Source organism: Pelodiscus sinensis, chromosome 2 (assembly GCF_049634645.1).
Source record: "Pelodiscus sinensis isolate JC-2024 chromosome 2, ASM4963464v1, whole genome shotgun sequence".
Lineage (NCBI taxonomy): Eukaryota > Metazoa > Chordata > Testudines > Trionychidae > Pelodiscus > Pelodiscus sinensis.
In genome coordinates, this window is record NC_134712.1 from 204447981 (window position 1) to 204474416 (window position 26436).

Genomic DNA, 26436 nt, shown 5'->3' on the forward strand with positions numbered 1-26436 from the left:
TTGCGATGAACAGTGTGTGATTGATTTCAAACCCAAAATTATTCACTAAACAGATCCACGAGTAATTCTGAACAATGAATACATTTGAGAGCTCAATTTGTACCCACTAAAAAAGAAAATTGTTGTATAAAATATTCCTTCTGAATATAATTGTAAATATATGTGACAGAGATGCAATAAACTATCCCATAAAGGTACAACATTTTCAAAGAATTTATGTAGAAAAAAGTGGAAAGCAAAATCAGAGTCTACAGTTTTATAATCCTTTGTGTTTATAAATCCTCATTACTACCTGTAATAAGGCTCCTGTCATTTCAGGCCCACACAAGAACCCCAAAGTACATTTTTGACAGAATAATGATAGATGCGTATGCATTCACCTAAATCCCACATATACAGATTTATAATAGTTGTCATAATACACAATTTATTTTCTTTTAAACCCAGCACTCACTCCTCACGACTCTCAAGTTTAATTTCCACAGCATCATGATGAAACTCCCACACGGTTTGCTTTTTTAATGAATACAACTCAGTGCAATTCTTCATAAACAAAAAAAAATAAGGTGAAGGAAAATCTTTAATATAATTTCTAAATTGCTTGTGTAATAGGCTTAAGGAAAGCACTATGCTAATATTAAACATAATATTTCTGTTCCCTTCTGCTGTACATCAGTTTTCATCTCTGTTAGTGTTTAGTCTTTACAGGCCTTAAATGTCCATCTATCTATAATATCCCAAATTATATCTTAGGAAAATAAAACTGACACAAATATCTTAAGGAAAAAAGCTTATTAACTCTGTGTGTGTGTTGTGAATATTGTCAAAAATAACTTTTTTAAAGATAATGCTTTCCTGGGATATTACCCAAGTTTTAGTATTCATTAGTATCACAAGTTAAAATGCAAAATATAATTATGCACACACACATACATATGATCCCCTAGGTCATGTTTCTTGTACAATGTAGCCTTCTCAAGAGAAGCCTACACTGCAACTCGGAGGTGTAAGTCCCAGGTTGGGTAAACATACATGTCCTACCTCTTCTTGAGCTACCATGCCAAATATAACAATATGGCCATGGCTGCAAAGTTAGCAGTTTGGTTTAGGAACTTGACTGGGATTGTATTCCAGTGTGCAGCTAGCTTGAACCACTGTGCATGCCACCACATGCCACTCCTCTTACTCACTAGCTCAAGCAGAGCTAGTGTGTCTATCTGCTCAATGAGAGGATTATATCTCCAGGTGCCGCATGGACATAGTTAAATTCAGGACACATGTGCTAGTCCCACGGTCTCTTTCAAACCCCTCTTGAGTCTTTGCTACATCAGTCTGCAATTTGCACAGCCTGCAGCAAATTCTAGTTGTCATAATCTTCTCCAGTGGGATGAGAGCCCACAATCTAAATCCAGCAAGGTGGTAAAGTCCCTGGAACATAATCCTTACTGCCATCGGTGCTGACTCTGTGGGTGCTCCGGGATTAGAACACTCAGGGCCATGCGAAGTAGTTCGCAGATGCTTAGCACTCCCTGGCAGCCAGTTCCCCCTTCCCTCCAGCACCTCCTGTTTGCTGGCAGCCCTGCTCATTAACTCTCCCCCTACCCTGCTTCTTGCCTCTGTGTGTGTGTGTGTGTGTGTGTGTGTGCGCGTGCGCGCGCGCGCCCACCATTCACTGATAATACTTTCCTGGGATATTACCCAGGTTAGCATTTGTAGTATCACAAGTTAAAATGCAAAATATAATTATGCGCACACATATATGTATGATCCCCGGCCTAGATCATGCATTCTGCCTGCTGCAATCAGTTGTTCTGCAGTATGCAGGAGGCACTGGAGGGGGTACCAGGATAGGGTTGTTCAGGGGAGGCAGTGGAACTGGTTAGGAAGAAGTGAAACAGGGGTGGGGAGGTCTCAGGGAAACGGTTGAAGGACATAGGGGTTGGGGCTAAGCAGGGTGCACCCACAGGTAAAGGAAAAAGCTGGCACTTGTGTTTACACAGATCTTTCTGGTCCTTAAGCTGCTTAGGAAGAGTACTGCACTGAGGGTGTGTCTAGACTACATGCCTCCTTCGACGGAGGCATGTAGATTAGCCAGATCGGAAGAGGGAAATGAAGCCGCGATTAAAATAATCGCGGCTTCATTTAAATTTAAATGGCTGCCCCGATCTGCCGATCAGCTGTTTGTCGGCAGATCGGGGGAGTCTGGACGCGATGCCCCGACAAAGAAGCCTTTCTTCATCGACACAGGTAAGCCTGGTTTCACGAGGCTTACCTGTGTCGATGAAGAAAGGCTTCTTTGTCGGGGCATCGCGTCCAGACTCCCCCGATCTGCCGACAAACAGCTGATCGGCAGATCGGGGCAGCCATTTAAATTTAAATGAAGCCGCGATTATTTTAATCGCGGCTTCATTTCCCTCTTCCGATCTGGCTAATCTACATGCCTCCGTCGAAGGAGGCATGTAGTCTAGACACACCCTGAGACAGGAACAGAAGAAACTGTCCTTACAGTCTCCATCACAAGAACCACTCTTGTCTATTAGTAACTGAGAATAATTCCCTTTACAATCAGTAGAGGACATAGATATCTTGCTCTGAGCTGACTCTAATACTCTCTCCTCAGGTTCTAACATCATCTGTCATTGTTATGCTACCACTAGTATTGCTGTATAAATCTTATATAAGATTATCTTGCTGCCAAGCCATTTTATCCATCTGGACATAATTTGGTTTCTGACACAATATTTACTCCTATGTCTTTGTGACGACAGTGAAGCAAAGATAGATGGCTGGATCCTTTTCATTTTTAAAGGACTGGGATCTGACCCTGCTTCCTTTAGTTCACTACTTCCATAGAATTCAGTGGGACCTCACGACAGCAAGGGCAGCAATATGAGGCCCTGCTTTATATACTGTTATATACTATTTTTGTTGGAGGTATGTGTGTATCTTTATGGCCTCCCAAGTCAATGGTATGTCACTGTGAAGTTTTAGGGAACTTAGAAATTGGTGTTCATTGTTACTTGCAAAGCAGGTTTGGACTAGAAGTCCTGAAGAGTTTGCCAGGAGGGCAGACAAGCTGATGCATCAAAGAGCAGATACACATCTTAGCAAGAACAAAAATCTCATTTACTGAACCTGAAAGAGGTAACACAGTGTGTCATAATTCTGGGAATTGTCACAACCAGTGTTCCAGTGTGCACGTGTGTGGCCGCTCAGCCTCTCCCTGACCAGCTCAGCAGGATGCTTCCAGGCCAAAGCCAGCCCCTTCACAGCCGGTCTGGCCTGGGAGTTCCCAAACACTGCTGGCCTCTCTGCTGCCAGCTTAGCTGGACTGGACCCACTGCAGCCCATCTGCCTGCTACCCTGCTGGTGGACTCCCAGTTGGCCCCATTCCCAGCTGCTGGGGCTCTCTAGCTGGACCAACATTGTTGCTGGATCACAGAAGTTGCTGGACCAGAGAGTCCCAGTTTTTGGAGGTGCAACCTGTAGTATCCTTTTCCAGCTGTGGTGTCAGATAGTTGTGGAGAAGGTGCCTTTTAGGGATGATTGGCAGTAGCAGGAAATTCATTGCACAACAGCATCGTCAAACAAAATATCTTGACTATCTGTGGAGAAGAAAGGAAGAAACCTACAAACTCTTCTGTGGCTGTATAAATTGCCTCTTGTAGGTCTCCAAGCAGACAGCCTAAAGGGTGCCATATCTGTCTCATGGCTACCTCATATTTGACACACTTCAGCTCTATCCAACAGTCTCATAGGACCAATATCAAGGAGGGAGCACCATGAGAGTTTAGCTCCACTTGAAAAGGAGTCCTGTGGCCCCTTCCCTATGGCCCAAGTAAAGTGTGCTTCAGCCTCTGCAATGGTGGAGCTGTCATCAAACATCTCTTTCATTCAGGCCCTCTCAGAGCTCCAAGGAGCCCCCGGCCACTTTCAGCTTTTGAGGCCCCTGGCCATAATAAAAATAAAAAGTGATGACACACGAAAACAAAATAAGGCACCAAAAAAAAAAGTGAGACATAATCTGAATATTTTTTATTTAACAAATACTTTTCTAACCTGAGCGTGTGTTCCATTTTGGTCCAATAGGGATGTGCATAAAAACAAGTTGTGCAACTTCTGAAATGCAAAAAATTAACAAGTGTCTACATTTGAGGCTTTCTTTCTTTCTTTCTTTCTTTCTTTCTTTCTTTCTTTCTTTCTTTCTTTCTTTCTTTCTTTCTTTCTTTCTTTCTTTCTTTCTTTCTTTCTTTCTTTCTTTCTTTCTTTCTTTCTTTCTTTCTTTCTTAATACAGATAGGGTTGTTAACCCTAAGCCAACCCCGTTTACCATGGGAATAGGTGATCCAAATTTGTCTGGTCTCTGCCCTTTGACCTGTCCAGTTTGGGTGACCCTTCCAGGAGCTGTAGCTCCCACTGATATAGTTCTCCAGGTCATTGTGACACACAAGCCACCTCACCACTTGACGTTCAAATCAAGAGAAGAAAGTGGGGATGGCAATGCTCCACTCGGAGTACAAGAGTTTAAGAAGACGGCATTTGAGGCCCCTTTGAGCTTGAAGTCCAGACCAAATGGCCTTCTTCCCCTCCTCACTGATTGGTCTTGCTTTCATTGACAGGTGTTACAGTAAGCCAGGACTGCTTACTCTGTTCCCCTCTTGTGATAGCTAGGCCAGATAGAGATTGTTGAGCCTGCAACAGCTTTGGCTAACAGTCTTTTAGAGCAGGCAGCAGCAGCTCATCCATTAAGAACAAAAGATCCTAAGTTTAATCCTCACTTCTGCTGCCCCACCCTGGGGCATTGGTGTTATGCAGTGGAACCAACAGCATCCCTGGGCCCCTGGACAAGGTGGGTGGCGGGATATCTCTGGGTTCCCAAAAGGGGTAGAACAAAGAATGGAAGAGGCAGAGCTGAGGGCAACCAGTCCTCAGTAATGCCTGGAGCATGGTGCACCTCCCCCTCCAGCACTTAGCTTTGGTCGGGGTACACTGCATTGCACTTGGGCAATGATATAAAGGTCCCAGGGTGCCAGCCATTACCACTGCTACAGTGGTGGCAGGCAGAGCCCTAGGGCCATAAGGCAACTCCCCACTTTGTGCCTCCTGTTCCTTTTCCCTGTCATCATATCAGATATAAATCAGATATAAGAACAATTAGCAGTCAGATCTTGGCAGATCTTTTGTGAAATATCAATATATTGCTTTAACTTGTTTAATAAAACTCAATCTTGAAAATACCGTGGATGCCAATTACATTTTTTGGGAAGAGAGGAATTGAAAATGTGTGGAGGAAAGCTAGAATCAGACTACCTGAAAACATTTTTAATTATTCAGCTCAGGGAGTCTGCTGATATTTGTGTCTTTAACCACTCTCAGCTGATTCTTAGCTCTTAATAAAATGATACTAATAACCAAATAATTGCAGTAAAAGATAAAAGCCATAGCTGGTATAACTGCATCATAGCTGGTATAACTGCGCTGAAATCTGTGATATAGCTGTACTGTAAAATATAACGGGACAAATTCATACTTGGTATAAATATCAATGTACCTTTATTGCCCTCAATGAGCTACATTAGGAATAAATACAACTCAACATTTCAAATTCAAATGCACATTTTGATCTTCATCCTATAACTTAATATAAGAAACTAATCTTCTCTATGCAAAATGGATAAGTGTATAAGTTAAGATCTTTTGGAGTAATATGTGCTATCCTCTTTCTTGAATGAATATCTGCTTTCATAATGAAGGGCTTTATTCTGGTCATTAAATTTCTGTTTGAGATGGAGAGTGTTAGAGCATGCTCACACCTTTTTTATAGTTTGAAAGCCAGAAAAAATCTTTTGAATGTTTTCAGTGTTTATGTAATCAGTACCCATGTTGCCAAGGCTTATTTAAAACAGCTGGATGCCTTCTGCTTTTCTCCCCCTTTGTTGGAACTGCCGCCAGAACAGGTAGTCAGAAACGGAAAGTAAGGAAAAATTCAGGCATCTGTGTTCTCTCTCAGGAAAACAGCTGTGGCTTCCATAGGAAGCACTCATTTTTTCCCATCAGCCAAGACTCTGGATACCCTTGGGTCCTCTTTTGGCATAGTTAGCCAAGTAGGATGCAGTTTATGGCTTAGAACTTATGAGAGAAACTATTTGGGCAGGCCCATCCCTGGCAGAATGCTGAGAGAAATTCTCCAAGCTGCAAGCCACATGTGAGCCTCTGACCTCTTATTAGCACACCATGGGAGAGGTTAATAGTTGCTGAGACTTCAGTCATCCCTTTGACATACAAATAAAACAATACCAAGTAGCCTTCCCAAGATATAAGCATATGCCACCTATAGTGTCCTTTTAAATCTAAGATTCAATTTTGCAAAAAAAAACCCCAAAAACCTTGCAATAGCAAAGATGATATATGTCACCAAAAAGAGAACCTGGATTTCTATTGCTAAAATATTTACTACCCTTTTTGATATAGGGGGAGTGTAACTTTTTTAAACACAAAATGAATCATGAAATACCAACTTATTCTTACATCATTATTAGGTCTTGCATGATTTAGCACAGATATGTGGGAATGGTATTCTTAAATGTCTGGAGTAATGTAAGAAATACATAAAATCAGATTGCTGGTAAGGATTGGACTCATTGATCATGTTATTAGAAACTGTTAGGCTGTATTGGTATGGGAAAATTGATAATGGAAAAACTAGTTACAAATTATCTCTATGAAGCTCTTCACAGAATGGGTTAAATGTAGAGGGCCAGATCTATTTTAGATACATCAATGCCCTCCATTACTGTAGTATAGGAGCACCTCACAATCTGCAATGCATTTATCCTCACAACACCTCTGTGAAGTAAGGAAATGCTGATATCCTCATTCTACAGATCAGGAACTGAGGCACAGAGAGATTAAGGATATTTTTACACTTTTTGTTATTCCCAGTTCAAGTAGATGTAGTCACTCAAGCTCTCATCAAACTAGCATGCTAACAATAGAAGTCCAGGGATAGTAGTATGGATACAAATCCATCCACATCCTATCTCCTGCCATGCCTTATGCTACCATAACACATCTACTATTTTTAGTGAGCAACCTTGATGAGAGGTAGAGCAGGTGAGCTGGGAATCACGTATACAACCCCAGCTCAAAGCATAGATGTATCCCAAGTGAGTTGCCTACGGTCACACAGGAAGTCCATGGTACAACAGGAAATTGAAACTATGCCTGTCATCTACCAGAGGGTTGAAGTTAGTTGACTATTTACCACCCACTCCCTTCTAATTGGTGTAGAGGGTATGTCAGAGGCTTGAGAAAGGTGAAGTCAAACCACACTGGAGCTGCTCTAAACTGTGACAGGCTGGTTCTACCTTGACCAACCTCAGAGGAAGGAGAAGATAGATTAGATTAGAGTCAGATTGTCTCCGCATCTCAGCTGTGCCAAATACACCTAAGATCCTTGTCCAAAGCACCACACAAAGGCTGGCTACAACAACCAAACCCAGATAATCACTATGAGATATTGTCGAGGGTAAGAACATAAGAACAGCCGTACTGGGTCAGACCAAAGGTCCATCTAGCCCAGTAGCCTGTCTGCCGACAGTGGCCAATACCAGGTGCCCCAGAGAGGGTGGACCGAAGACAATGATCAAGCGATTTGTCTCCTGCCATCCTTCTCCAGCCTCTGACAAACAGAGGCCAGGGACACCATTTCTATCCCCTGGCTAATAGGCTTTTATGGACCTAACCTCCATGAGGTGAACATCCTTATTTCTCTAGATAGGGAATCATGAACAAGCTGATTTCAGGGACCTGTTGTTAGAGTTGAGGACTTCCTGTCAGACTATGTTATACTACAAACACTAGCATTTGCAGTGTAGATATTTCCTGTGTCAATGGAAGTTTTTATGTTGATGTGGTTAGTCTACCTCTCCAAGAGGTCAATAGAAGAATGCTTTTGTTGACTTAGTTGTACCTATGCTGGGGGTTAGGTCAACTAACTAAGGTGCTCATGGCGTAACATGTCTCATAGCACTGAGTAACATAGCTAGGCTGACAAAGGGGGTGCTATAGTCATCATTAAAAGGTCAAATTATGAACAGGAGTCTGCCAGACAACTCACCAACACCACATTCTACAGGCCCCTTCCTCTGATCCTACTGAGGAATACCATCTGCTCAAGAAACTCCGTAAGACAGCTCAGGATCATATCTACACAAATCTACACAAAAAGACCCCCCGGCTCTCCAGAGCCTTGACAAGCTGTATTCTGACTGCTGCCCAAAATCCATAAACCTAGAAATACTGGACGTCCCATCATCTCAGGCTTTGGCACCCTCACAGCAGGATTATCTGGCTATGTTGACTGTCTCCTCACATCCTATGCTACCTCACTCCTAGCTATTTTCAAGACACCACTGACTTCCTGAGGAAATTACAGAACACACTAATCTTCCTGAAAACATCATCCTGGCTTCTATGGATGTAGAAGATCTTTACACCAACATTCCACATGAGGATGGACTACAAGCTGTCAGGAATACTATCCCCAATGATGCCACAGCATGACTGGTGGCTAAGCTATGTGAATTTGTCCTCATCCACAATTATTTCCAATTTGGTATACTTTCAAATCAGTGGCACTGCTAGGGGTACCCACATGGCCCCATAGAATACCAACATTTTTATGGCTGACCTAGAACATTGTTTCTTCAGCTCTCATCACCTATCACCCCTCCTCTACTTATACTATATTGATGACATCTTCATCATATGGACCCACAGGAAGGAGACCCTTGAAAAATTCTATCAGGATTTCCACAATTTCCACCCCACTATCAACCTCGGCCTGGACCAGTCCACACAAAAGATCCACTTCCTTGACACTACAGTATAATTAAATGATGGCCACATTAACAGCACCCTATAGTGGAAGCCTACTGACCGCTATTCTTACTTACAAGTCTCTGCTTCCATCCAGGACACATCAAATCGATGTATTACAGCCAGGCCCTAAAATGCAACCAGATTTCTCCAATCCCTCAGACTAAGATAAAAACCTACAAGACCTTTATCAGGCACTCTTAAAACTTAAATACCCACCAGGGAAGTGAGGAAACAGAGTGACAGTACCCAGAAGTCAACTGCTTCAAGACAGGCACAACAAAGAAAACAACAGAACACCACTGGTCACCACCTAGGCTATGTCTACACTGCAGCACTATTTCAGAATACTAGAGGTATCCCAGAATAGCTATTCTGCGTCTTTTGAGCATGCCTATTAATTTGAAATATAATGGGCTTGCTATTCTGACATCCCTGTAAACCTTATTCCACGAAGAGTAAGGGACATTTTGGAATAGTGATTTATTTCTAATTAAGTGCTCTTTTGACAGCGCCAAATTTCAAAATAAGCTATTTTGAAATTGACTCAAAATAAGCTATGCAATGGGCATAGTTCAAATTGGGTAGCTTCTTTTGAGCTATGGGTGCAGTGTAGATGTACCCCTACAGCCCCCCGTTTAAACCCCTCAAGTATGTCATTGACAATCTACAACCTACTCTGGAGAATAATCCCTCAGTCTCACAGACCTTGGGAGACATGCCAGTCCTCTCCTTCAGATAACACCCCAACATGAAGCGAATACTTACCAGCAGCCACACACCACACCTCAGATGCACTCACCCAGGAACCTACCCCTGCAATCAATGCTGGCCACATATTTACACAAGTAACACCATCACAGTATCTAAACCATATAAACTACAACATCAGGAGCGCATACAACTGCATATCCCCTAATGTGATATATGGCATCAAGAGCCAGCAATGCCCCTCTGCCATGTATATTGGCCAAACTGGACAGTCTCTATGACAAATGGATGCAAATCTGACATCAGGAATGATACCATACATAAACCTATAAGGAAACATTTAACCTAACTGAACATTCAGTCAAGGATTTAAAAGCAGCCATTCTTCTACAAAGGAACTTTACTACCCAATTACAGAAATAGACTGCTGAATTTGAATTCATTCACACAGATTTGACACTGTCAACCTGAGCTTGAATAAATATATTAACTGGCTAACACACTACAAAGGCAATTTCTTCTGCCTTGGACATTCACATTTTCACATCAAAAGCTATGAATGGGACACATCTGTCCTACTTAATTAGCTTCATTAACATGGGTCCTACATTTGACAGGTAACTGCTTTTACTTTTATGTATATCTTAGATTCTGTTATTTCCACTTCAACTCAGCTGATGAAATGAGTATTACCCATAAAAGTTCATGATCCTATATATTTGTTCATTTCTGAGGGTATGTCTACACTGCACAGCTATTTCGGGATACCTAAGGTATCCTGAAATAGCTACCCCACATCTACACAAACTGCCCGTTATTTTGAAATATTTTTCAGAATAATAGACACTCTATTTTGGCATCCCGGTAAAGCTCACTGCACAAGAGATAAGGATGGCTCGAAATAGTGCATTATTTTGAAATTTGGCACTGTGTAGACACGCCACATTTCAAAATAAGCCATTTTGAAATAGTTTCGAAATAAGATACACAATTTGCATAGCTCAAATTGCGTATCTTATTTTGAGTTTAGGTCTGTGTAGACGAACCCTAAGATACCACATTTTAGAGCTAGGTGATCTAATTTCTAAGTATTGATCAGGCCTCAGTTGCAAAGCAGCTGCACGAGGGAAAGATTAGTAGCTTTTCCCATATGAGTGTGGTATGCTCAATCCTGAGAATAAGGGTGTGGTCAAGAAATAGTGACTATTAGTCTCAGGAGTTTCCCAAGGGCCAGAGCAGGGCAAGAGAACAAATAACATGCTGAGAGTAGGACAGAAAGATTTGAAGAGGTTGGACATTGTGAGAGACCAAAACCCAGAAAGGGAGCCATATTCCAAACTAGGGATGTTAAATTTCAATTAATCAGCTAATCGAGTACTGTAGTTGATGGAATTTCTGCGCTGGGTCCTGACAGCTGGGTCTCTGCCTTTTAAATGTAGTAAGAGTTGGGACCTGGTGCAAGTGCCAGGTTCCCTTCTGTTTCTCTGCCTCCCCTGTCCCCCACCTCACACTGTGGAGATGGTGCTGCGGGGAACTGGTCTTTAAGACTGGCAAAAACCAGCACCAGCACCAGCGCCTGCTCCCTCACCTTGCTGCCTCTGATATAGAGTAGTTGATTCGACTACCTGATAAGCTTAGGCTTATCAGGTAGTCACAGATTTGACTACTCTTTTACATCCTTGTTCCAAACAGTGGGGCTGGACTAACCCAAACACATTTTCTTTGCCTTGAAACTAAAAAACTCACAATTTACTGTTCTTGGCCTTAAAAGGATTTGGCCTGTTCACTGGGATGTGTCTCGTGTGTTTGAAATTTGGATATGTATTGTTTATGGCAATTTTCCCTTTAGAGCATCAGTGAATATTAGCATAATTTCCATCTCTTCATCGGTCCAAAAAAATCCTCATTTTTCAACTTGTTTTTGCAACATTTTAGATTTAAGAACAATTATGGTCTGGTCTCACGTGAACTTCTCTCCTGGCTTGGTATCTCTCAATCTTCTTTCAAAGCTTTTCTGGTGTACATTCCCTCTGCTGAATCTCCCTTCAACTTGTCACTCAATTGCTTCATCCCTCTCTTCACATTCTGTCCCTAGGTCACACATTGCCTTTGTCTCTGTAGCCAGCTGTGGAAGAAAACATTGTAAGCAACAAGTAGCCAGAGGCAGTTTTATTATGAGCTGCAGCAAGGGAAAAACTGGTTTGGGCAGGGGGGAAGCCCCGCCCCCCCGAGGCAGATATTCGAATACAAGCAATTATGAAGCAGTTTATATACTGTCTATTAGATATAATAACAATAACAATTAGTCTCCTTCCCATTACAAACACTAATGGTTAACAGTTATTTAGTTCCACCCAGATGCTCCTTATCTCAAGGTCCCTGCCAGAGTCAGTATTCTATCCTTATTTCCGTATAGAGGCAAGAGGCGACGGTAGCGTCTTATTACAGATCTCGCGTTGTCAGGCCACAGACTTAGCCTGACTCTTGCTCTCTTGTTAACAAGACCAAGATGGCTGCACACAAATTTCTTATTCCCTTTTCCTGCCTCTTTCCTCCCTTTTTCTTTCTCCCCACTTCTCTTAGACATCTGCAGCAGAGTTTTCCTGCCAGAGTGCTCTGTCTCAGCAGTAATCTGGGACTGGGAACTCTTTTCAACCCAGGGATTAACTTGTTCTGGGGTTTGAGGCAGAACAACCTTTTCTCAACAGGACAGTTATACTGAATCTTTTGCTTTTTAGGCATCTTGGGTCATTTTTCCTCCCTCTTCCTCCACCCCATTCCAAATAACTAGTTCTTGGTCTTGTTCACCAGCTTTACTTTAGACTTCCATCTCATGTACTGTGACAATGGTACCACTGCAAAGTGAAATTAAATGAAATACTACTGTTGCTAACACTATACATTTTCATTGTGAGGTTGGACTGTTTATTATTCTCTTTCCTAGTGGTTCTTCTTCTTCATATATGAGTAAAAGACTTACCTAGCATTGCTTGAGTCCTTCAGGGCAGGGAGCTGGTGATGTGGGGGGTGTAGGATTCAGGGCAGGTTCTTGAGGGTGTGTGGAGGAGTGCTCAGTATCACACCACTCCAAATAGCCCCTCCCTTTCCATGTTATGGAAAACAGTCTCTTTCCCGGTGCTTCTGGTTGTCCTGGCACAACCAAACCCTGACCTCATTTTAAGTTAGAAGAAGAAGAAGCTGCATACTAGTTTTGGGGGTCATCGCTCTTACCGTTTAGAAGGAGTTCTTGAACAAATGGACTCACAGACAGGCACACAGATTTCTAATTCTATGTACATACACTAGAATATTTACCCAACATTATTGCTTGAGTCCTTAACTCAAAGAAGTTTTGGTTTTCTTGATTTAGATCATTGCTCTGGGGTATGGCTGGGGATGAAAGGGTCAGTATGCAGACTCCCGGTGAGAGAGGACTACCCCAGTCCTTTCTCACTGCAACAGGTTGGGACCACATGAGAAGCACCTCTTCATGGCCCCTGCTGCAAGCACAGCAGAAGAGGGTGCATGTCCCCCACCGGAGGAACAAACAGACACACAGACAACTAGGCACACAGACAAACTCTCTGAAATATGTAGAAGATAGCTACCCCTTTCACCACCCCTGTCTCCTACTGGCCCAATGGGGTTATAGTTGTCCTGATCCCCATCTCTGACCCCTTGCTTTCCCCATTGCAGTATATTTTACAGTATAACTCCCTCCTGCCAGACCCCTCCCTTTCCATTTTATGAGACACGATCAAATTCCAGGCACATCCCATTTCCCTGGCACAACCTACCCTGATCTTGCTTTAAGTTATGATAAGATGAAGCTGCATACCAAGGCTACATCTAGACTACACCTCTCTGTCGACAGAGACATGTAGATTAGACACGTCGAAATTACTAATGAAGCCAAGATTTAAATATCCTGCTCCTCATTAGCATAAACATGGCCACCGCTTTTTTTCAAAATGGCATTTTTTTCCGAAAAAATGGCAGTCTAGATGCGGATCTGTCGAAAATAAAGTCTTTTTCGACAGATCCTGTAAACCTCATTTTTTGAGGAATACAGGATCTGTCGAGAAAGGCTTTATTTTCAACAGATCCGTGTCTAACTGCTGGGTTTTTTTTTGAAAAAACTCCATTTCGAAAAAAGTGACGGCCATGTTTATGCTAATGAGACATGGGATATTTAAATCCCAGCTTCATTAGCAATTTTGATGTGCCTAATCTACATCTCTCTGTCGGCAGAGAAGGGGAGTCTAGACGTAGCCCCTAGACGTAGCCCCTCTTACTGTATAGGAGAGCTAAAGCATTGCTTAAATTGAAATTGACTCCATGTGTTTTCATTTTCATTATCATTTGGGAGTTTTTGAACAAATAGACTCCCAGACAGACAGATGGACACACATTTCTAAAATATATAGTAAGATTATGGAAATATTGTACAAGCTGGAAAGAAAAATAAGGTGATCTATTTACTGCTAGGTCTTTAGCTGTAGCTAAATAAATATTAACTATTCAGAAGAGAATCCACTCCAGAATTCTGTAATTTTACCAGTTCAGTCTTTTTTTCCCCTGGAACACACTAGCTGCAACTCATGTAAATTTATGAGTTATATGAGGTGATCATTGCAACAGTAGGTATATGGATGAATTAATCTTTGGTGCCAACCCACTGCAGTGAATTTCTCCCATCATTCCAATAAAAGTTCATTTCCTCCAGAAAATAATTAAGAAAGGTAGTATCTAACCTTTTTTAAAAATCCATAATCCTAATAGGCCAATAGTCCTAACTGTGATCTTGGCAATGTACATGTTCAGTGGTTCTTGGATATAGTGTTGCACAAAGAACAATTCTGAATTTGATTAACTATCAAAATTCTGCAGTAAACCATTGATTAAACTGAAATTGATTCCACGTGTTTTCATTTAAAGAGAAAAAAAAAGGTTCTTCATATATAATTTAGTTGATATTTTTAAAATGACAGTGTTCTTCTCAGGTGTGTCTTTTTTACCCTCTGAGTTATAAGTGATGTAGTGATGTGTATATAATTTATGCTTCAACGGCTGACAGGCATAAAACTAAATGAGATGTTGCATCTCACTGGGTGCATTTCCTGTATAAATATTTAAGAAAATAAACTCCACAGTCTTTGTAGTCAAAATGGAATGGGGCTATTTCAAGTATTACATTTCTACAATGAACAGCTTCTAATAAAACTTCCAGTCTCACTTGGCTTCTTAATGTATAGCAGATTAAATCAATATGTTTACTTGTTGAGATATTTTGAGGTTTTGCCTACTTGGCGTCTATGAAAGTTTTATATATTAATTTTACCTTATTTGAAATCAGGTCAGATTTGTGAGAACTACTGGCAGTCATCCACTCCTATTGATTCTTAATGTTAGAATTTTAGGTGAAACTGAAAAATAGAAGATTTCATAAGAGAAATGTGTGATGGCATTCAGGCTTTGCTACCTTTACCAAGGTATTATTGTAGATAGAAACCCAATAAGTTTTTCAGACTTGCTTACCAGTAATTGTTCATTGGTATATTAAAAGCACTCAGAGGGTACTTTTTAATGTTCAGTGAGCATGAACAGCAGTCCTATATGAGATGAAATCTGCTAAGCAGTAATGCGTCAATTGAGGGCAATGAGATGAATCAGTTAATAGTGAACCTGCTGCTGATCTCTTGTGATTTTTATTGTAAGTCTCTTAAACTGTTTTCTCTTAAAGCCACCTACAGTCAGGTGGCTACATCAGAATCTTAGCTTCCATTTTTTAAAGAAGTAAATTTCTAGCCCTTGTGGCTATGGAGGCAAACCTGAAAATGTGAATCTCAACAATTCAAAAACCAAAAGGCAGATAAATTGATCCCTAAACATATTTTTACAGTGCTCTCCTGATTTGTGAGAGATTTTTGAAAGCTTGGAGTTGGTAATAGAATCATATATATAGTAGTCCAGTGTCTGAGTCTGTAACGCCGAAATGCTGGCTGTTCCCTCTGGGGGGCGCTGTTGCCTGAAATGCTGGCTGTTCCCTCTGGGCAGCGCTGTTGCTGAAATGCTGGCTGTTCCCTCTGGGCAGCCCGTGCTGCATGAGGAGTGTGGGGCCCAAACAGCCGCTTGCGCCGCTTGCTGCCCCGCGGCGGCCCGGCTGAGCGGCGCAGAAGTCAGCCGCGTGCCACAGTGGGAGGCGAAGGGGGGCAGGGCGGTGACGTGCGGCGTGACAGTGGCTCCAGGCCCCGCCCCCTGGCCATGAACATCATCGCCCCGCCCCTCTTCGCCTTCCACCGTGGCACTCGGCTGACTTCTGCGCTGCTCAGCCAGGCTGCCGCGTGGGAGCAAGCGGCGCAAGCGACCATTTGGGCTCCATGCCCCCCATGCAGCACAGGGAGTGCGGAGCCCAAACGGCCATTTGGGCTCCATGGTCTCCCAAGTGAGAGGCAGGAGGGGGAGGAGAAGTGAAAGAGAGAGACAGAGAGAGAGGCAGGAGGCGGAGGAGAGCTGAGAAAGAGAGGGGGAAGAAGACGGAACAAGAGACCGGAGGCTCAGGAGAGAAGACTGACGTGGAGGAGAGACCTGAAAATCCCGTTTTATGATGGGCTAATTGACTAGTCATAGAATAATAGAGCTGCCCTCATGGCAGAACCAAACACCATCTAGATCTTCCCTGACAGATGTCTGTCTATCCTGCTCTTAAATATCTCTTGAGATGGAGATTCCACAACCTCCCTAGTCAATTTATTCCAGTGTTTAACCACCCTGACCATTAGGAAGTTTTTCCTAATGTCCAACCTAAACCTTCCTTGTGGCAATTTAAGCCCCTTGCTTATTGTTCTATCGTCAGAGGTTAAGGAGAATATTTTTTCTCTCTTCTCCTTGTAACATGCTTTTAGGTACTTGAAAGCTGCTGTAATGTCCCCCCTCAGTCTTCTCTTTTCCAGACTAAACAAACCCAATTCTTTCAGTCTTTGCTCATAGCTCATGTTTTCTAGCTCTTTAACCATTTTTGTTGCTCTTCTCTGGGCCATCTCCAATTTTTTCACATCTCTCCTGAAATGTGGTGTCTAGAAGTGGACACAATACTCCAGCTGAGGCATAATCAGCACTGAGTAGAAGGAAGAATTACTTCTCATGATTTGCTCACAACACTCCTGTAATACTGCAGTGTGTTATAGTATGGTGTACAGAGCAGGCTACCAGGGACGATTTCAGGACAAAGTCTATTGTAGCGCACTATACCGGTAAAGATATGTCATATATTTTATCTCCCTTGTATAGACAGGAACCTTTACACTGTTCATTCTAGTGAGTCAGCAAAGTCACAGAGTATATTTTTGTAGTACATGTTTTACCATCTACCTGTTAAAATAAAGGACCAAAGCTGATTCCATTGAAGCCAGTGAGATTGTTGCCAGGGAATGCAATCAGCAGAATCTCTGGTTAGTTTATTTATCAGAATTAAGCTTTCAAAAGGATGAGATGAATATAAGGTGAGAAAACTTTGTACTATAAATCATTACCTCATAGCAGAGTTATAGACCACTGTCTAAAGTTACAGGGTTGGGCTGTACTCTTTTTCTAAAAAAGAAGACAGTAGCAAGGTCTGATGGAAAAAAATCCATAATAATACTGTGATCCAAGATTAAGTGCTTGTGGGTGGATGAATGTATGTGGGTGTGTTTTGCTGGGATTTGTAAATTTTAATGATGACTGACAATTTACAGCTACAAAAGATATTGGGTTCTTGGAATGAATTAGCACAAACATAAAGCATAAGCTTGGACCATGTACAGAAATGATTTTTAATAGGTTTTATAAATGTGCAAGCAGAATGTTTTGTTTTGTTGGGTTTTTTTTTTAAACAGGAAATTGCCCCAGAGAAATTCAGATATTATTTGGGTTTGGAAAAAGGAAGTTTATCTCCAAGTATCAATATTATTTATTATACTTGCAAATCCTACATATTTTAAAGATGAATTCAAAATGTATGGAGTGGAATAAGATCACTTCCTGGAGGGAGTAATCTAAATGTGTATTGCAATATAATATTTTCAGGCAATCTGCAGACTTAACAGCAACAAACAAAATTCAGAGGTTTGTTTTTTGTTTTTTTCATTTGTTAGCAGAATAGAATATAGGTGCAATCTCCAGCTTGCATTAACTCATGTTTCATTATTGCTTCAATACAAGATAAAAGTATAAATCACAAGAGAGTCCTTTGAAGATAGTATTTACAACAAGATAGTGGTGGCAAAGCTTTTTGTTTCAGCTTATAGGTACAATCAAAAGATCAGCAACATAAGCCAGAGTTTTTGCGAGACATGTCAGTCCAAAATAAGATAATAGAGGTGTTATAAATTCCAAATCAGTAGATATATTTGACAGATTTTAAATGGGGATTATGTCGATGCAAAACCATCCTAACTTCAATTTTCTAGTATAAAAACTCTTGGGAGGCACAGTGAGCTTGTGTTCAAAGCACTGGCTTGACACGCAGTAGATACAGATTCAGTTCCCAGCTCTGCCTCAGATTTGTGATGAGTCTGGTATGGTATGGGTATGGGAAGACTGGGGATGAGTCACAGTTTCCCAATCCTGCATCTGTAAAATGGGGATACTAACATTTCCTGTGCTCTTTCAGGAACAGGAACTCAAGGGCAATGTATACTGTGGCTAGCACAAGAGATTGAGAATTTAGCTGGGGCCTTTTGAAGCTACTATAGTACTCTTCAGTAAGCAGGGAGAATTTAAAACTATCTTAGTGTATGTCTACACTACCCCGCTAGTTCGAACTAGCGGGGGTAATGTAGTCATACGGAATTGCAAATGAAGCCCGGGATTTGAATTTCCCGGGCTTCATTTGCATAAAGCCGGCCGGCGCCATTTTTAAATGCCGGCTAGGTCGGACGCCGTGCCGCGTGTAGCCGCGCGGCACGGGGTCCGACCTAGCCGGCATTTAAAAATGGCGCCGGCCGGCTTTATGTAAATGAAGCCCGGGAAATTCAAATCCCGGGCTTCATTTGCAACTCCGTATGACTACATTACCCCCCCTAGTTCGAACTAGGGGGGTAGTGTAGACATACCCTAAGCTAGTAGAGTCAATATAACATTTTCCTATTACTTTTTCATCATTTGTTAGAAATTGAATGTAAAACTAATAAGCTATGCTCTATTGTAAGAAGAAGACTTCTTACAATAGAGCATAGCTTATTAATGCTGCCACTACACATCCAAGGGATAAATTAATGGTGCCACTACACATCCAAGGAATAGTCTGCTAATCCATATGCTATCCAGGCTTACTGCTGTGTTATAAACTGTTTGGAGTATTGAGAAGATCAACCACAGCAGTGTCAATTTTCCATGTGGTATAGACATGCCTTCAGAGTGTGGGGAAAAAACCACACTGCCATGCACCATAGCTAGACTAACCTATAAACCTCAATTTCTGAGGAAGAAGGTTCTTTCAAAAAAACGGGTTTTTTTTAAAAGAACTGCGTCTAGACAGCTTGCTTTTTCGAAAAAAAACTCTTTCAAAAAAGCGATCGTAAGAAAATATGCAAATTCCTGCCAAATTTGCATATCTTCTTTCGAAAGTAAAATGTAGTCTAGACCCTATAGAGTAAACAAGGCCTGAATCTACAAAGTATTTAAGCCCATGCCTATCTTTAAATTCCATTGAAGCCAATAGAACTATTCATATTCTGATGGTTGGGTAAGTGTTTAAATACCATGCTGACTTGAGTTCTAGGGCCTTGGCTTTTCAGGACATCAAGAATTCCAGAGAGGTTCTGTGAGCCCGTAGCTGTCAAGTGGCTGTGCCCATGAAAGCTCATGATACCATCTACATTTTTTGTTAGTCTTTAAAGTGCTACCAGACTAACTCGGCTACCCCCTGAAGCTATTGAAATCAATGGGTGTTAAAGGTACTTAGCACCACACAGGAGTACACAGTATCTTACAGGATCAACCCTTCATTCTCTAGAAATGCCCAGTCTGTATGATCAGAGTTACACTGTCTAAAAATTGCAAATGAAATACAACTTTGATTTGTATTAAAAAGAGACACTAAATACATGGTCTACCAAAAAATAAAAAATAAATTCTTACTTCCTTTCCCACACCAGATACTGCCAAGCCCTGTAGCCAGCATGCAGCCTGAGAAATTGGACTGGGAACTGGGGAGATGAAGAGTGAGGGTAGAAGGAATTTCCCCACACACACGCACACCCACTGGTGGTCTACAAGTACTATTATGGCTTTTAGTCATAGCAGTCTCTGAGGCCTCTGTGTTCCACCTCCACATGGGAAATGGCTGCTAGCTCTGCATAGTTTCTGATCCACTAGCGCCGTGTTGCCTCAAAGAGCACAGAAGAACTGCAGACCCATGCACATTCTTTCCAAATCCTGATTCTAGCAGTGCTTCACCAGTTCTCCTGCCTCTGAGATTCATCATCCTTCTCTCTCTTCTAGTGTACGTCTACACTGCATGCTTATTTCAAAATAAGCAATTCTGGAATAGTTATTCCAAAATAGCTTATTTTGAAGTAGCACGTCTACACTGCAGGGAAGCCTCAAAATTAGTCCGAGGCAGGCTTCCCTAATGTAGACGTGCTCTCTCGATTTAGAGCTCCAGAGGGTACTGGGGAGAAATAAATTTAGAATGTCCCTGCTGAGGGGCTATTTCAAAATAGCAGCAGTGGAGAGTCCACACACACCTTATTTAGAAATAGCTATTTTTGGATAGGTGTTATTCCTTGTAGAATGAGGTTTACAGATTTTGGAATAAACTCTCCGTTATTTTGAAATTATTTTGAAATAATGGAATGGCATGTGTAGATGCCCGCATTGATATTTCGAAATTGCGCTAGTATCTCAAAATAACGGTGCAGTGTAGATGCACCCTTAGTGAACTTTGCCCCCTCCATCTGATTTACATATAAAAGCAGAAATGAAACTAGTGATGAGGGCTCATTTCACAACCAGTGAGCTCTTGTGTAAGAGGAATCTTCAGTGCTGTGCAGGGACCACAACATCCAGTTGAAAAGGAATTCTAGTGGCTTTGGTCAGCAGTGCTAACTGCACCATTAAAAGTTTGGTTGGTGTGAAGCTGACAGGCTCTCAGTTTGAATCCACGCAGCTCCCTGAAAGCAGTAACATATCCCCTGAGCTCCAGGGTGGAGGGACAGTCACGGGGGTCGTGTATTGCCTCCTTCGTAAGCACTAACTCCACAGCTTCAAAATGGGACCCTCTTGGCCATGCCTCTGCTTAGGAACCAAGGGAAGCTTCTCGGGAGCCCTCCCAAGGTAAGCATGGCATGGAGTCCACTCCCTGTACCCCAAACCTCTGCCTCAGTGCTGAGTCCCCTCCCGTGCTCAAACTGTTTCCTGGCTTCTACACCCACCTCTACACCCCAATCTCCTGGTTGCCCCAGCCCAGATCTCCCTCCTTCACCCTTAACTCGTCATTTATGGTCCCACCCCAGAACTTGCATTCCCAGCCCAAAGTGCACACTAAGCAATGAAATGCACATACTGAGACTATTCTGTGAGTGGAGACATAGACCTAATTCAGAACTAAATAGGATATAATGTAGCAATTATAAAACGTATAATGCATATCTTCAGACAAAGACTATGCAGCACCAGTGTGATCAAATGCTAAAATAGGAAATAAAAACCCCGTAGAGGATATAAGATTATATTTATTCCACACAAAAAAACCAAAATCCATCTTTTTATATATTGGCTTGATCTCTGCAAAAGTTGTTACAACATAATTAATGCTAACTAATCCTGGAAACACATTTCAGGAATATTGCTACATATGGTATTGTGTTCTGGTGAGAGGTCTTGGAGAGACATACTCATACAATATACATGTTTTTTTTTATTTTTATCTTTACTAGGGGGCTGCGCCCCCTGCTTACTACACTCACCAACACCGCCTCCCTTTGGGAGTCGGCAATCTCGGTTCTCCCTCTGGTCGCAGGGGAGTGCTGGGCCAAGGCCAAGGGCAGCCCCAACCCGCCCCTCCCCCAGCCACTAGGCCCTGGCTGCACCACCCTCAGCTCTCCTCCCACACCCTCCCCACAGCACCAGGGAGGACAAGGGGGAGGAAAGGAGGAGGCCATGAGGCTGCGGGCGGCAAGACACAGAGTGACATGATGATGTCACTGTGTCATCCTACTGAAAATGTTTATATATAGAGAGAGATTACTGTTGTGATTCAGCTGCCATGCAAAACAGACCTATTTATGGTAAATAAGTTATCTTCATTCATCAGTATAACCAAAAGGCAATATATCAGCTATTTAAAACATCAGCTGTAGTAGTACAAAAGGGGAAACCTGAATTCCATTAAGGATTTTAGAACAATTTACAATCATGCAAATATAAATTCTAATCCTGCCTTTGAGATTTCATGTGTACCTAAGAGCCCAAATCTGCAATGCCCTAGTTAAGTGAGCAGTCCTTATCCCCATAAATGGTTCCTTTTAGAGACCGGGGTGGGCAGTAAGCTGGAGGTGTATCTTCCGGCTTAGGCTGTGGTGGGCCGTCGGCACTTTATTTACCAGCATATCTGCAGATATGACCGCTTGCAGCTCCCATTGGTTGCAGGTCACAGTTCCTGATCAGTGGGAGCTGCAGGAAGCAGTGAAGACTGGGACAATGCTTCCCACAGCTCCCGTTGGTTAAGAATGGCAAACTGTGGTCCACAGGAGGTATAAGTGGCTGTATCTGCAGATGTGGGTAAATAAAATATCAGCAGCCCACCAGGGGCTGACCCTGGAAAACTGTATCCAACCCACAGACCGCTTATTGCCCACCGCTGATTTAAACTAATGAGGACAACTTGGAAGTATTTGAAAGAGTACAACCCCTTTCCATCAGTATAAATAACAGATATAAAATTTAATTTCATAGTTAGCTATATAATAATAATACCACAGTCACTGGTAGTAACTGTTAAAATTAAGATTGTAAAACAGTTTCCAATATAAATCTGTTTTCACTGGCTAGAGCATTCTGAAAAATTCATTGTTGGGGCTGAAATGTTTCATGCATGATTGCTGCCCACTGTACATTATTAATCATGATTATTGTTTATTAAAATCTGAAGATGAAACTATCAGCTATTTTGGGAGAAGGGAAAAAGTATTTTCCCAGTGTTTCAAAATATTCCTAACCATGCTTTTAAAAAAATCAGATTATGACAAAAGTGGTTGAACTTTGAAAATTGGTATGTAAATTATTTTTAGCAAGAGGCAAAATAAAGAGTCTGACGGGAATGGGAATTTCCAGATGAATACTCTGAAAAGTACATACTGTATATACACAGCAGAAATGGGCAGTAGGCTGTAAGGTGGGTACTATGTGGCAAGCACACTTTGCAAAGGTAGCTGTCCGATACATATCAGCTCTTCACATGGAGTGCTCTGTCCTATTGTTCACACCTTTTATTCTCCCCAAATAGCTCTAGTGTTATTTTAGTGTGACCATTAAATCACACCATTCCAACTTCACGGGTTCTGTTGCACAGAATGCACTACAGGCTCCAGAGAAAATGTAAATCTGTGACTACACAGCGGGATCTGCTTAGGGCAGCTTTGTGGCACTGGACAGGACAGTTACGATGCAGGGGTGGATGTGGCCCCGTTATAATTATATTCTCTGCTGTTTTTCCCCCACTGGTGCAGCCTGATTGTTTTGTGATTGCAGTACTTTGCATTTAATACTAGCAATGTTGAATTTAGTAGACATTAAATCAGTATTTTTTGCAGAACTTCGAAGCCAAACTAATTCTGCAGAATGTGGTCTCTCAGTCTGGTATAATAACTATAATTTGAAATACTCCCCCACAAGCATACATTGCATTCTTTAACAAACTCACAATAAAGAGTTTAATTTAAAAAAGGGAAGGGGAAGGAACTGCATCAGCCCATTTAAAATATTCGCCCATGATTTTTTCAACTTATAATAGTAATAACAATCTCAGCTGAGGACATTTCCTGGGGCTTAATGGCCCGTGGCTGTGTTTCAGGTGATCATCATCTGCCAGCCAGTCATTAATCCCCTAGAAATGCCCTGTACCTCAGTCATTATTGCTTAAATATGTTTTTTCTCTGAATAAAATACTTCTATGTTTAATGGATCTTCCAGGGATAGATGTGTTCTTTCAGTGGTGGGGACTGGAGGTTTAGTAACATGTCAAGGAAGTGCTAACTTTGAGAAGGAGAGAGAACCTAGAAATCCTAAAGTCTATAAACTCCAACATCTACTTTTCATAATTTAACAATATGCTTGGAATACTTATATAGATATGTTCTCTTGGGAGAGTTCTTTTTATCCATTTTACAATAAATACTATACAACTTTTATTAAGAAAGCTTCTATAACATTTTTCACTGTGCTTTTTATTGTAGATTTTATTTTCACTCTGTATTGCATTCTGGGGAGTACAAATTATGAAGCAACTGGTCTCAAGTACAGCAAAACATCACTGAATTGTGGAAAGAGCTCTTTGGAATATGCTTTGAAGTTTCCTGGAATAAGTTGATGGTGCCTCTTTCTGAAATGCATTGGATAGGTAGGACTCAAGATGTCTTATGAAGATGCACTAAAAATGGTCATCTGTTTTCATTTGATCTTTTTAATATGTATTCTCCTGTACACCCACATGAAATTAAGGGTCTCTCTAATTTTTCTTGTGCTTTCGCAGCATTTTGTACATTCTTGAAAAATGTGTAAAAATAATAGCAGTGAAAAGCATTATTTACATTAGAAATCATTAAAGTCATATTTGTTGGCACCTGGTAGACACAGAAACTAAATCTAAAAGTATGTGAATGTAATTTTTTCTCTAATTCTTGAATTACAGTAGAATCTAATGCCATGTCCAATTGTGCATTCATAACATACAACTACATAAAGATGAGTTGTTGAGACAAGAAACTGATTTTAAAACAGAATGATAAAATAACTCAGACTTGTATTGATTGATTGTTTTTCAATAAAACTAGATGATATGTGTTATGTAATGCAAGATTGCAACATAGATTAATTTGTTTATGGAGTATACCTGCATTTGCCAACAACATTAAAACTGATCTTGCCAACACTGACCCAAGCAAATTGTCCTCTTGAAATAAAGTACCTCCTATCACAATATATTTGCAGATCAGCTTGTTGGTTTCTGACAAAGTGATCCTGAGGAAGTTGGATTTACTATCCTGTGCAAAGTGCTATTTTGATTATTTCTACTGATATAGAAAAACTGAATAAAAACAGAGAAGGGGACTCCGAACAGCAAGATTAGCAAATATAAAGGAACTCAGTTGTTTTTCTTTCCTTATGCTCTTCCAAGACTATAAAAATAAAAAAAAATTAAAGTCAAGTAACTAAAAAACTTTAGGATGCCTTGAAAGCTTCAAACTGGTAAAAATATCTGGATTAAAATGTAATTGTATTTTTTTTTTCATTTTTCTCTACAGTAATAAGTTATATTAATAGAGAGCTCAGATGTACATAAATACCCTGATTTTAATGAACTCACAGTTTTAGACTTCAGCTATAGCAGAGAATTCATGCCAGCATTTACAAGTTGGATGCCTCCAGTTGGCCACCTAACTCTGTATTTAAATAAAATTGGCTTGATTTTCAGTGGTGTTGCACACCAAGCCTGTTTGCATAGGTGCCTCCCTTGAGGCACCCAAGTTTGAGGCCAAAATTTTTAGTCTATTAGGCACAAGCAATTTGACTTTCTGTCATTTGGGGCTATGCTCAAAGCCTGAAATATATTGAAGTGGGAAAACAGATGTTTGAATAGAGATGAATCTAAGATGCAATGTCGGGTTCAGACTTCCCTAAAGTATGGGAATGTTTGTATCCAAGATTTTTAAGTCAGACTCTTTTCTAATTTGTTTAATTAAAACATGAACAAATTGGCCCTTAGAAAAGTTGAAAATCTTCAGGTTAAAAGTATTGTGTTTGTCTTTTTATTCATAGAGTTACTCATTCCTTGGTAGAATTCTAACCTCTGATAAGAGATTTGATAAATGAAATCATGAATTTCTAACTCTTATTGTGGAAATATGATCTAGCTGATAAAACACAGGATAGCAGCCAAAAAAATCCAGGTTTTATTCCTAGTTTGTGACCTTGGGCGTGTAACTTAATTGCTCTGTGCCTCAGTTTCTCCATCTTTGAAATGGGGATAGATGGACCTATGTCGCCAGAGTGTTACATGGTTTTATTTAAATTATATGGGTAGCTTAGAGATGGGTACTTTAAAGATGAGTGTGCTACAATGTGTGACATTTAGCAACAATATATATTGAAATATCACACTCTTGCAATCTTTGATAAATTTGTAAACAGAATATTCTTACTAGAGAACTATAGGCAGGAAAGGAGTCCCTCACTGGCTTTTAAATGTCCAACTGAGCTAAAACTTCATAGGTTCCTATGATATTGTTGCAGCTTATCTTCGGGTTCCTATGTTTCCAAATGCATTGTGTGCACCAGAAGTCTCTATTTGATATGTATAACAATGAAACAACCTAATGAATATTTTAATCTGATTGTAATTTATTAAATTATTTTAAAAATTACCTTAAGCAATGTCATTTATTTATATGTAGTAGTGAAAAGAACACGATGTCTAAGGTAAATGCAAGTTAAAGACTTTGGACTGTGAAAGTATGTCACATTTAACATGAAGTCAAGTATCAGAGGGGTAGCCGTGTTAGTCTGGATTTGCAAAAGCGACAAGGAGTCCTGTAGCACCTTATAGACTAACAGATGTATTGGAGCATAAGCTTTCATGGGCAAA

At 41.0% G+C, this 26436-nt stretch overlaps 1 protein-coding gene across 1 annotated transcript in view; it reads left to right on the top strand.

Annotated features, from left to right (window-relative positions):
• AGMO (alkylglycerol monooxygenase) overlaps positions 1-26215 on the top strand; it is a 270854-nt gene extending 244639 nt beyond the window's left edge. The window contains exon 13 of the mRNA XM_006138322.4: positions 24029-26215. Coding sequence (XP_006138384.2) covers positions 24029-24109 — 81 coding nt within the window. The 3' untranslated portion in view covers positions 24110-26215. The remainder of the gene's footprint in view (positions 1-24028) is intronic.
• Positions 26216-26436: the final 221 nt, after the last annotated feature.